General features: G+C 46.1%; 1 protein-coding gene across 1 annotated transcript in view; it reads left to right on the forward strand.

The window, feature by feature from the left end:
• The first annotated feature begins 1,114 nt into the window (after nucleotides 1-1,114).
• The window catches only part of hth (Meis homeobox homothorax), an 834,894-nt gene continuing 823,683 nt past the window's right edge, over nucleotides 1,115-12,325 (forward strand). The window contains exons 1-2 of the mRNA XM_071597689.1: nucleotides 1,115-2,511; nucleotides 6,630-6,979. Coding sequence (XP_071453790.1) covers nucleotides 2,497-2,511; nucleotides 6,630-6,979 — 365 coding nt within the window. The 5' untranslated portion in view covers nucleotides 1,115-2,496. The remainder of the gene's footprint in view (nucleotides 2,512-6,629; nucleotides 6,980-12,325) is intronic.

Below are 12,325 nucleotides of genomic sequence, written 5' to 3' on the forward strand. Positions count from 1 at the left end.
TCCCCTTTTCCGCCGTGGTACGGCCCTTCGCCTTCGGACCCCGCCCCCCTCCCCTCCTCCGGTTCCCCTCCTTTTTCCAGGCCTCCCCTCCCCTTCCTCTCCGTGATTGACAGCTGGCAGAAGCGGTTCGTCTTTCCTAGCGCGAGGAGGTCCTTGTGGAGCGCCGTCGGAGCCTCGTTCTCTCTTTTTTCCCTCCCCCGTCGCTGTCGTCTCCTTTTCCCGAAACCGCACGAAAGAGAGTACTCCTTGCCTCTCGGAGCAACGACCACGGGGGGCTGTCAGATTGAATGGTGGATTGCCCTCGAAACTTGCACGCAGTCGACGAGGACCGCCGGTGTTCGAACCCCATTCGTGTGTTTACCTCTCGAAGGAAGGAAGGCCGCAGTCACGTGCCCCGACCAATTCTGCTCGGCTGCCGAGTCGTCCGTCAATTTTTCGTGTTTTCGTTTTAAGTTTTATCGTTAAATTTTTTTTCTAAATTCGCGTCGACGTGTCCCTTGCCCAACGGCTTGTCATAAAAAAAGAGAGTAAGAGATTATCGTTCGGTGAGTAACAGTGTCCGTGTGCTGGTATCTACCGTCGTCGCCGCGGTTCGTTTCCGAGTGTGTTCCAGCCGGTTTTACGTCCGCCGGTACGGCGTTTATACCCTCCCCGACGAGTCGGGACGCAAACCCATGCCGGAGTTGTTTTCGTCCTGTCCGTCTGCCCTTTGAAGCACGAGAGGAACTCACGGAGAGGGGGAAGAGGTGTTCCTCGCCACAAGGGGCTTTGGAAAACGGGAGAGAGAGAGGGAGAAAGTTTTCGGAAGAGAATCGTCCGGGAGGTGTGGTTGGTGCCGCTGTCCCGAACGGAGGAAGAGGATCTGCTCCCTCACCGCTCTTTTGTTTTTGCCGCTCGTCCCGCATCCCGCACCAACCTATCACCAGATCCAGGACGGAGTGTTCGTCTGTGTGTGCGTTTGTTCTTCGTTTGTCTGTGTGTGTGTCAGTGCTGCTGAATTCAGTGCGCGCGCGCAGCAGATCGACGTCCTGAAAAGATCCTCTCTTCCCACCCCGACACATCTCTCTATACTCGAAACCCCCCCTTCACTTTTCCATACACTCGCCCCTCCTGACTACGTGGGTGCAAACCCCCCTCTCTTCTCGTACTCTCCGCTACACCCTCCACCCACCCCTTCTCACCAATCCCCTCCTCCACCGCCGGTAAGGAGACACGGGGCAGCATACACACACTCCGTACTCTCCCCCTCCCCAACCACCAGTCGCCAGTACCACCCACACCCCATCATCCCATTGCAAACGCCTTCCTCATCTCTCGATCCGTCTCCGCGGGTGGACACCGTTTTCGTCACTCCGGGCACCGCGTGGTTTTTCGAGCCTTCCGAACGAGCGGAGTGTGCGGACCGAGAGCGCGCCGTCGCCCGTGGCCAGACAGCAAGCGTCCCCGCCGGTCCACCCTGCGAGCCGGCTTAGCAAGCGCCCGGCCAACCCGGTCCCTTCTGCCCAGAGCTGCACGGTATTCCCTTCGCGCGCGCCCCGGAGTCGTCGTTCGTTTTGTGCAGCCAGAGGGACACACAGCGAGCCAGTGGGGAACGGTCGCGGACGACACCCTCGATCGGTCGAGAGGAGCTGGGACGTCGTAGTACATCCCCCGTTTTGTCCCCCCCCGACTCGTCAGAAACTGTCGCAAACATCGGCGGTGCTTCGTGAGGTCCATCCGGCCTTTTAAGTCTCTTGTCAGCGTCTGACGTCGCGGCCTGGTGTTGATGGTCTCAACCCAACGGCCCAGTTGGTGGTAAGGCGCTTAGGGGACAATTCGTCGGAGTAGCGAATTCCCGCGGCTGTGTTTCAAGTGTCGTCCTGTCAGTGTATCGGTGGGATCGACTACCCAGTACCAGCTGTCATATTCGAGGGGACTAGATTTGTCGCACCTCGGTGGAGGAACGCGGAAAAACGGGGACCACAGGAGAACTTTCGTGGATAATCCTGAAGGAGACATGCAGCAAATCTTCTGAGACGGAAACTCACTCTGCGTTCGACTCTAGTGAAGTGTGGCCCTCGCCCCAGTGAAAGCCCTTGTGGTTTTTTCAGATACCTCCCAAGTATACTAAGGGGAAATAAAATACATCCGTACATAGATCCATCCCGGATTCCACCCTCAAAATATCTCGCATGCCGGACCCACCCCCATCCGCTAGTGGCCCCATAAAGCGGTAGTGGCCCCGTGGCGAGGGAAAGATTTGCAAAGTCTTTCCTCGGAGAAACAAAATAACCTCGCAAGTTCCCTTCCCTTGTGTCGCCTAAGGCCCTCCCCGTCCCAGGGGGAGTGGTTCCCAATTCTTATTGCGTACCCTGAGAGGAAGCTAAAGGCAGGAAAACGGAGAAGGAAGGGGCTAGCGATCAGTGCACCGAGTAAGGGGGAGCGTGTGTTTAGCCCTTGAGGGTGGAGTGTAAAGTGGCCCTGCACGGAGAATACGAAGTAGCCGGCAGGGCGTTCATGGCTCAGCCAAGGGTAAGTTGTTGCGTGTTGTCTGGCCTGGGTTAAGCAAATTTAGAGAAAAACCAAGAGCAAAGCCGAGAGTTGAGCACATAAAGACGCAGGCAGCGACGGAAGCATAGGTATTTTTCATTTTAGTGTTCAGGATGAAGATTTGCGAACGGGCACGTACCTTACAAATAGTTATCTTCCTCCCACAGCGTACACCGTGATTTAGGAACTCGAGGGAAATGTTATTCTCTCGCAAAATCTCGAAATAAAATAATTCTGATTTCTTGAGCCAATCCCAAGTTACCGTGGCGAACTGCCGGCTCTCTTGGTCCCTCGATAAATCTTGTTATTGCAGCACAGGTTATCTATTTGTGATCGTCCGGCAGGTATCTCAAGTACGCGGCCTAGCGCCCTCACCCAAACACCGTCGTCAGAAAGAACCCTTTGCCCATCCTCCACAGGGGACAAGGCGACAGCGAAGGAAACGCAGGCACGCCCGTGAAGAGACGGTCCAACATGCGCGTGTCCTGTGATTGACACCCCGCCGACAGACGTGACTGCGGTCCCCGCGGGAGGCGTATCTCAGCGCCGCGCGCTCAAAGGCATTAGCCGCGACGCACAAAAGCATTCGATTCTTTCGTCTCTCTCGCTTGCCCTCCATATCTTTCCCTCGTGCTCATTGCCCCCTCTTGTCCAAACTCCCTTCGGTCCCGCATTATGCATCCTCATTCATTAAACTCCACGGGATGTCACCGTGCTTGGAAACCAGGGGTCCACGGCTCCCAATAGCAGGTGCCTCCTGAGCGTATTTTTGTTTCCATGTGATTTGTACCTTGGAAATTTCATTCCTTGATTCTGCGTCTGACTGATGGTCTTCCATTTTGTGAGATCGATTCACTAATTTATCACGGCGAAACCTTTACCATAGTGATATCATTTCCCGAGCGGTCATTCCTTCCCTATAACTTTCGGCTCCCGAGAAATAGTAGGAATGGCGAGGATTGTGGCGAAATTTTAGGAACACTGTTGATAGTAAAAGTTGTCTTTATCTACAAGAAAAACTTATTTTATTGAAATAATTTACGTCTCCTTCCTCCCTCATGATTTCATGTGGTAATTTAATTTGTCGTTTTTAAAACGACAGGCTTAAATTTCAATGCTAACTACGATTTTGAATGAAATTCAAAAACTTCGCGCTGAACAATACGTGAAAATAGTATAATTTTATCACTATGCTTAAAATTTCGCAATTGATTCCCATACTTTTTGTAACTGTTGAGTTAGATATGAACCGTAGTTCTTCCCGTTTAGCCGTTTCGGTTTTATTACGGCAAGTTAGCCTTCTTTAAATAAGTAACATAAACCCAAGTCGGTGTTTTTTTATGATGATTTCCAAAGCTGGGGGAGAAAACTAAAATAAGTATTTTCCTAAGTTGCTTTATCGTGACCAAGTCAGTTTTTATTATATGACTTCGAGCATTCGTTCAAGTCTAATATTTCAGCAAAATTTGAAACGCAAATGTAAATGTCCGTAATTGATGTTCAATAATTCCCCACTTCCCACTCAATGGTTTTGAGTGATATTGCAATGTGACATGACAAACAAAACTTAAATAGAGAAAAATAAGTCTCCCTGATTAAAATTCGGTGTTTTCAAAAGCAAATAATCCACTTGAGACTTAAGCTTCACCGACATGAAAATGAAGGATTTCTTGGTGGAAAGTCTGCCAGATTCTGTTGGTACGGTGATGTTTATTGGATATAACTTATTAAATATCGGAAATATTTTTAGATAATTGCAGTATAATAAGATAGTTCTACTTTTGTATGGTCAAATTCTTTGCTCTATCCATATATAAACTATGGACATGCGTAAAGTATAAGACCTGTGGGCGAATTTTTGATTGAGAAAGGCACTCGTGTGATTCTGGTTAACGCGTGTGAAAATTAGTTATACCTCTAACCTGTTTGAATGCCGAGCATATGATACAGAAAATCTCCTTTCACATGCATCGACACTGATTGACAATCACATAGGTATTTCATCACCGTTTCTGTAAAGTCATTCGGGGGGCATCAATCACTTCTTGAAATGGCCGTGGCCGAAAGTTTCCCGTCGAAGATATCAGTGTTTTTACGTATTCTACGCCAACCACGCGACTGGTACCCTATTGTTCATTCTTTAGTTGACTAAAACTTTCTCATTAACAACCTTTTTTTCACTTTTGCGTCAAAATACTAGTTCCATGATCCCCGAACACTGGCATGCCCAGTTGACGCAATGAAAGTTCTGTTGAGATGTTTCCGGCTTGATTACCTCCTCGGCTGATGTTAATCGACGGCCATGGAAATATTAGGAATAGCCCGCCATTCGCTATTCCATTGACTAATTTTCTCCATCTTTCAAGTTAAACGGCCGAATAAAACTCAAATGGAGGCCGTAGTTGAGTTTTAATGGACCATTTATTATTAGCGTCGAATAGCCCTAATGGCATTTACAGAGGTTTTTAAGACGCTCTGTTTCCACGGGAAATATCATTAAGCGGAAGCTTAAAGTACTTAATTTTTGACTATGCGACATAACTCAGGTACTCGAGGTGAAAACACATCGTTTAGCATTGCACTGAACTTCTATGCAGTTTATTGGGATATGTATGCTACCTTTACTTAAAAGGTTTATTTTCGGAAGTTCATTACGAAGAATTACTATTTGTACTTTATGCTAGTGCTATTGTTCAATGTAAAGCGCAATGAGTAAAAAATATCGAGTTTTTTTATAATTACATTGATTTCGCCTTCATTTGCATGCTGACACATTATTTCACATGTCCAAATGTATGATACATGGGAAACTATCAGGTAGAAACGTAATATTTATTTACATCGGTAATAGTATAGAAAATAAATGGTAATTATTGATGAGAATACATGCTAACCGAATGTTCTCCTGGAGTTATCCTTAATATGGTCGATATTAGATTCTGTATCATTGGTTATTTATCCTCAAAAGTGGTTTCCCTAAAAAATTACGTATCGTAAATTTCACCACATTGATGACGCATCTCCACATTAGACTTAACTTATCACATCCGTTACGCCAGATCATACTGTAACAATCATGACAAAATACTGCGTAATAGGTTTTGTAAATAAATTATTTCTTTAAGCTACGTTCTCAAGCAATGAGAGGAATGAGTTAGCTTGAATAAACTGTCTTCCTCGGGTTCCGAAATTCAGATAGTGAGGAATTTTCATTCTTTCATCCTGAGACGTGTACATAAGCATTTTTAAAACAATTCCGATAGTTCAGTCATAGTTGGGTAAGATTTGCTCTTGGGATTTTTCTATATAAATCGGAGGTTAAAACCAAATAAACTGATGTTATATTCGTACCTTATATCTATTATACTATGTTTTATTTTGGGCTGGATTACTTGGCGCCATTGCGTCAAGACATTGGCAATCATACAGATTAATTATCCCAAATATGAAACTTTTTTATGCATTTAGTAAATGGGAACAGAAATTTTAGAATATTGACTTAACATGAGCAAAACATTTGGGAAAGTGACTAAAATATTTGGTGCGATGATATGATTTTCTTTGAATTTCCCATTTTTAAAGATTCATTGTGCTTCATTTTTGTGGTTCTTGTTCGAGGTTTTTTGCTTATGACCTTAATTTTGCTGGCATCTCAAATAGTTGAATTTGAACCGAAAGATCACTTCACTATCAAATTAATTTTTGGACACTCTTGAGCAGTTAATGCACGGTCAATTACATTATTATTCCATTTTTCAGGGTTTGCTTGATTGTGAATCCATACGATATCTTTGAATTATTTCGATTGCTGTTTGCATTAGTTTGTCTGTCAACACTGATATGTATTCTTCTCTTTCCTCCTCATCCAAATGAACATCGTCATCGTCCTCTCCTGGCCATTCCATCTTCATCGGACTGCGGACGCCTGCCTCCCGACTATTCGTCTACCCTTGGCCCTCTTCGTCTTCAACGCAACCATCGTCCATCCCCCGCAAATCATCCCTCCCTCGTCCGTCCGCCACGCTTCTTCAACCCCCGAAACAATCCCTCCGTACAACCTTCTCAAATCATCCCTCACGATCCCTGCCCAATGTGCACAGTACGATGACGGCATCCACCCGTACATGGAGGCCCCGCCGTCAGTCGGCGGGGGCGGAGGCGGGGGCGGCGGCGGCGGCATGTACGACCCCCGGGGGCCCCTGCAGACCCTCCCGGTGTCGCATCACTCCCCCGCCGCCCACATGAACCACCACCACCATCACCACGCCGGGGGCGGTGGGGGCGGAGGCGGGGGCGGTGGAGGAGGCCCGCCCCCGGCCATGCACCAGCCCTACCATCAGGGGAACCACGTGGGGGCGGCGGCGGCGGCCGCAGCGGCCGCCGCCGTCTCTAACCACGTGATGGGCGCCGTGCCGGATGTGCACAAGAGGGACAAGGATGCCATCTATGGGTGAGTCCGAAAAAGAAAACTAAACGAAATAAATGTACACACACACACGCAGATATATTTCTTTTGAAAGACTGCTTGTTTATGCGATAATGATGCAGTGAAAAGTATAATGGTCTGTGTCGGGTGATGGGAGTTGGCAATCGCCTCACGGGTCCGTCTCTTCAGTCTGGGAAATTTAGTTGGGGGAAGAGGGGGGGCTCTTCTGTCACGGGGGCCGCGTCGTCGCTAGAGGACGGCGGAGGTCCCCCCTCGACCGCTGCCGTCATGAAAGTAATTCCTTCCCATTTATAACGGGCCGAATTAACGAAAGTCGTCCGGGACCGCGGTTGATGATAACTGTCCACGGGCGATGTGCGCGGGGCCTTAGCCGGGTGTTGAGCCAAGTGTTCCGGGAGGAAGTTCCGTTGTGGTGTGAAGACTTTCAGAGAGAGAAAAAGTGCTGCAGTTGAGCCGCTTACGATGGCCGCTCGTGAAGAAGTGTTCCCCCAAACGATGATGCTAGCGGATGTCCACAAACCCTCCCGAGTCCCGGGAAGGGCATTGATACTATTACCTCGTTGTTTTGAGCTGCTTCCCGTGGAGATTTACGCCATGACGGCGGTGAACCTCACGCCAAATTGCTCGTTGGACGATTTCGGTGGAAACGTGGGCTCGCGGAGGGGGGTGACTTGGCCAGCTAGTATTTTGGATTGAAATGTGATGCATGGAAGAGTCGTGGAGAGTATTGTTAGACACTATTGGCTATAAATAAATCGATGTGTGCTCGCTTCCAAGGATGTAACTGAGTGATGCGATTCCTAAGTGACAAGCAGGTGCTCAATTCATGTATGCGTATTAATGCGTATGAAACATCTCGTTCCTCGGCGCGCGTCGTCTCTCTCACGTGAATGCTTAGGATCGCTCGTAGTTTGCCTAAAACATGGGTCACGTTCCGCATGCGCATTGGTTAAATTCCCGCTTTGATTTCCGACATGTGTTACGTTTGATCAATATAGTGAAAAACAATAGATCTACAATCGATTGCAATCATTACTTGTGAGCTACTCATTACGTTTATTGTGAAAGCCAACTGCTTTTACAAGAATTATATAAAACATTATAAAGAGTTTTGAGCTTCTTAAAATATAGCAGAACTACATTTAATTACGTATCTTGGCCCTTTGTGCGCGATTTATCTCATTAAACGATCTTCAATTAATTGCATTATCGTTCTCAATATTTCTTTTATTTCATTCGGAATGCTTTTGGTAGAAGACGCCTCGTGGTGATTACTAGACCTCTATCAATTAGTCTAAGCTTTTTGTCACAATTAGGCACTATAACTTGCGTACTTGAAATATTTATTTTCTTCTCAGAGGTCAAGTAAAAGAATTGATGTGGGAAAAGATTTGTGATACCTCCTTGTAGCACTCCAACCCGTAAAGCGACTAGGAGTAAGACTTTGTTTCATTCCCATTTCTCTTCACCCTATTTTGGGACAACCTAGACGGTTTAGCTCTGAATAATCCGAAAGTATTCTGGAAATTATTTTTCTCTTTTATATGTCTACTCTTTCGCACCATCTCTCCAGATTACTACTTCCCTTAGAAAGAAAAGAATTGGACAAGAATTCATAATTCTCAAATTCTAGAAATTTCTGATTCATCCCTCGTTTTAATTATTTATTTATTATTGTGACATACGGCATATTTATTACATTTTCTCCGTGCGGATTTGATCATTTGTTGAGTCAATAAGATAGTATGTAGTCAATAGACCGCCCTTAAAACTGAAGTGTTTGATTCATCGAATCCCTTACGATCGAAGTTAGGATGGCTAGTAGTGAAGTGGAAAACATTCTCTGCGAATGATTTAACGTAGGCAATAAATGAGGAAAACTTGAGAATTCTCACGAGGATCTCGCAGTAATGGCCCGGCCGCGAGGGTCAGCCTAGTCCGAGATCCCGGCGACCGAGTTACCCGCGATGAGAGCCCTCGCCGGCCGGGACCCGCTCGACGCCCGTCCGGGGGACTCAGTCGCCGGTAGCGGCCGTCCGTCCAGTCCGTCCGCCTCTTGCCGGTTCTTCCTTAGCCCTTTGATAAGTCACCCAGTTAATTACCGGGGAAACCTAAGCGCGACTCCCACACAAGTCTCTTTTTGCTATTTCCAACGGAGGGGCAAATGTATGTGCGTACTTACCCCCCTATTTGGAGCGCTGACACCGCGAACGTAAAAGTCCGGAGGAGTTGAACTCCCGAGTGGGTTTATGGAAAATCTAAAGCCCTTCTCTCTCCCTCTCTCTTTCTCCTGCCCCCCTCAATTTTCGAATTGAACCGCGATCGATATTTTTATTCGTTGTGGGGAGGCGGTTCGCCGGCGGTATCATTCATCCGGTGCTCCCTTTCCACGCGAAATTGCGTGAGATCCGAACGGGAGATGGCCGGTGTGTCGGCGTGGGCCAGTCAGTCAGTCTCCCAATGGATTTTTACGAGCGGTGTATCAGGGCCGGGGGGGGGGGTTGGGACGGTATACTCTGGGGTTGGGGGGGCGGACGTCGGACCTCTCTCGAATGATGGGGGGGAGCGAAGAGAAGGGTGTTTAAGAGGAGTGTGTGGTGGAGGCACTGAGAAAAGGCTGTCGCTCCCCCAGTGCGACCGACCCCACCGATATCCAGCCAACCCCGCGGACCGATAGGCAATGTGAATACGGGAAATACGCGAGAAACATATTTTTTTAAACTCTTCCGTTCACATCCGCGAATGAAAGGGGTCGAGAGATTTCTCTCTTTTTTGTGTGTGGGAGATCGAGGGGGAGAGGATTGGGGGGGGTGCAGTAATAAAGGCGAACGAGTTACCATCATTCATTAACCGAAGTGAGAATTCTAATATTTATGTGCTGTACAATAAAAGAGAGGAAACTGGGTGATACTTATCCTAATTAAATGGGCAACGAGAGGTTGGGAAATGAAAAGTTTTTCGGGAGCCGCCTTTTTGGGGGTTTATGTGGTTCGAAGCAGATAAGAAGTTATTCCTCTAATTGTTTCGACTGCAGTAAAACCTTTTTGAGCGTGCGGCGTCATGTCAATATTACAGTCGACCAGCGTGGTATCATTTAGAGAAAAAACCATGCTCAATGTTTAATGCATAACCCCTTTGCCGTGAATATCATTTAGACTGAATGTAAGTTACGAAAATCGTATTTTTTAGTGTATGACCGTTTCTGTCTAAAGCGTTGTTAGCTACCTATTCCCGGACCTTGAACGGGAATCGAACAAACCTGAATCTGTCGCAATATATTTTGATTTTACCTCTCATAAAGAACTAATACACATCTATTGAATCAAATACTAGTCACATTTCATACACGACATGACAATTGAGGGAAAATACAGGTAATCCTATGGCAATTTCCCGTTTTAAAATGGCTCTAGGCTCTTTTTATTTTATGTATCGATACACCAATAGTTGTTTCTTGTTGCAGAATAGATTCATGCTGATACCTAGTCGTGTTGGTCGTTTGGCGAAATATCCTGTTTTTCTTCATCACATAATCGATTTAGTTCACTGTTGTCCAAATCATTTCTTTACTTATTCACGATAATCTTCACATTCATCGTGATGACTTTCCATCGACATGGCCGAAGCAACGAGGAAAGTCTTGATATTTACCTTTCAAACGATAGGCTAATTAATATTTCAGGTTATATGAAATCTAAAAAATTGTGGACGCTAGCCTGGAGTTAGATTACCTTTGATGGCTCTTCAAAAATTACCGTGCACGAATATTCTACGTACTTGTGTTCCGTATCGTGAGACATCGTCTCCAATATCCTATGTTCTGTAACGGAGAACCCACTGCGATTAAGCGCTGAACCGAGTGGTGCCATTCGAAATCACTGCGCCTAAGCGCTCTGTAATCACCTCATTATCGGGGTTTCCCGCACCCATTGGTCGGTGATCAAAAGATGCTGCCTTCGCGGACGAATGGAAGTTGTTTTGGGTGGTAATTTTTTCAAAGATAAAAGTTTCGGGAAGCCGGGAAAAAAATAAAACGTTCGAATTTGCATTCCCTCGACGGCGTCGATGAAAGGGAAGCCCCAATTCCGTTTCATATCATACGCACCCAATGATGATAGAATGTCTGCGGCCGTGGATTATTTTCTTTTTTTTTGTCGCTCAGCAGAATCACTTTGGACACACACCGATGCCCACCTTTGGCCAGAGCCGCCGCCCCCTATGTCGCTGCGGCAAGGGTAAAAAAAATGTAAATTATTATTCGGCGCTTCCCCGACGGCAGCGGGCAAGGTCTCCGCAAGCGGAGCGAGCGTCACGAGGAGGTGGTGGTGGTTCAAGGGGTCTAACGTATTTTGGGTCGATTGTCACTTCGAGTTCGACGTCTCCTGATGTTGACGCGAGCGGACAGTGTATCGAACCTATCAGCCCGCGTTACATTCAACGAGCAAGACCTTCCGGGATCAAGGAAAAAATTCCATCGCCCCATCTCTTCCCTTGGCTCTGTTCAATGATGCGATTGCCCCCCCCCCCTTCACCTCGCAGGAAACATTGTTTAAGGCGCTCAGTTTTCAGCTATTGAATGCGTCTTCGTGGAGTTGAACACTTATTCTGCTCCCGTACCTTTCATTGAGTCGGGTCTTGAATATTGTGTTAGGACAGTTTGAACTCGGAAATCTTGAAAATGCACCTTGTTTGCGTGGTCAGCGTCAATCATTTTTTCGTCAGGAGTACAATTTAGTGAAGTGAAAAATGGTGACATTTTCAAATATTCATATGAGTGCAATAAATAAATAAATATGTGTATAAAATATATAATACACACGCAGAGTTCTTCTCCTCTAATGAATTTTTCTTATTCCCAAGAGTTATTTTTTCAGCTAATGTCTTTTTCTAACTCAATCCAATATTTTTCATTGTTTTGTACAAATAATGCAAGAGTCATGGCCTCGTGCTGTCAGGTTGGAATTTTCAGAAATGAATAGAATGTCGTTTAGTAATTTAACAGCTGCGGAAAGACTTAGTGTGAAAAGGTTATACATGTTTAGATTGGAATTTCCTCCTTAGTGTGCATTTGTCAAATAAACGCAGCAGAAAATGTCTTCAAAACACATGCTCTGCGTAAATCATGTAACACCGAAAATTTAAGAATAACTTTGTAAGTTCCATATTTCTGAATGTTTCTTTATTATTTTTACTTAATTTTTTTAAGAATGCCAGAATAGCTTTATTCCTCCGCGATGAGATAAGCCAATCAAAGCCTGACCCAGAGGATTTAATTAAAACAAAAAATCTGAAAAAAAGGAAAACCTCCTTATTTCACGTTGTTTCGCACACTGTAATCACCACGCGTTG

The sequence above is a fragment of the Hetaerina americana genome, unplaced genomic scaffold (assembly GCF_022747635.1).
Source record: "Hetaerina americana unplaced genomic scaffold, ioHetAmer1.1.p SCAF_9, whole genome shotgun sequence".
In the NCBI taxonomy this organism is placed as follows: domain Eukaryota; kingdom Metazoa; phylum Arthropoda; class Insecta; order Odonata; family Calopterygidae; genus Hetaerina; species Hetaerina americana.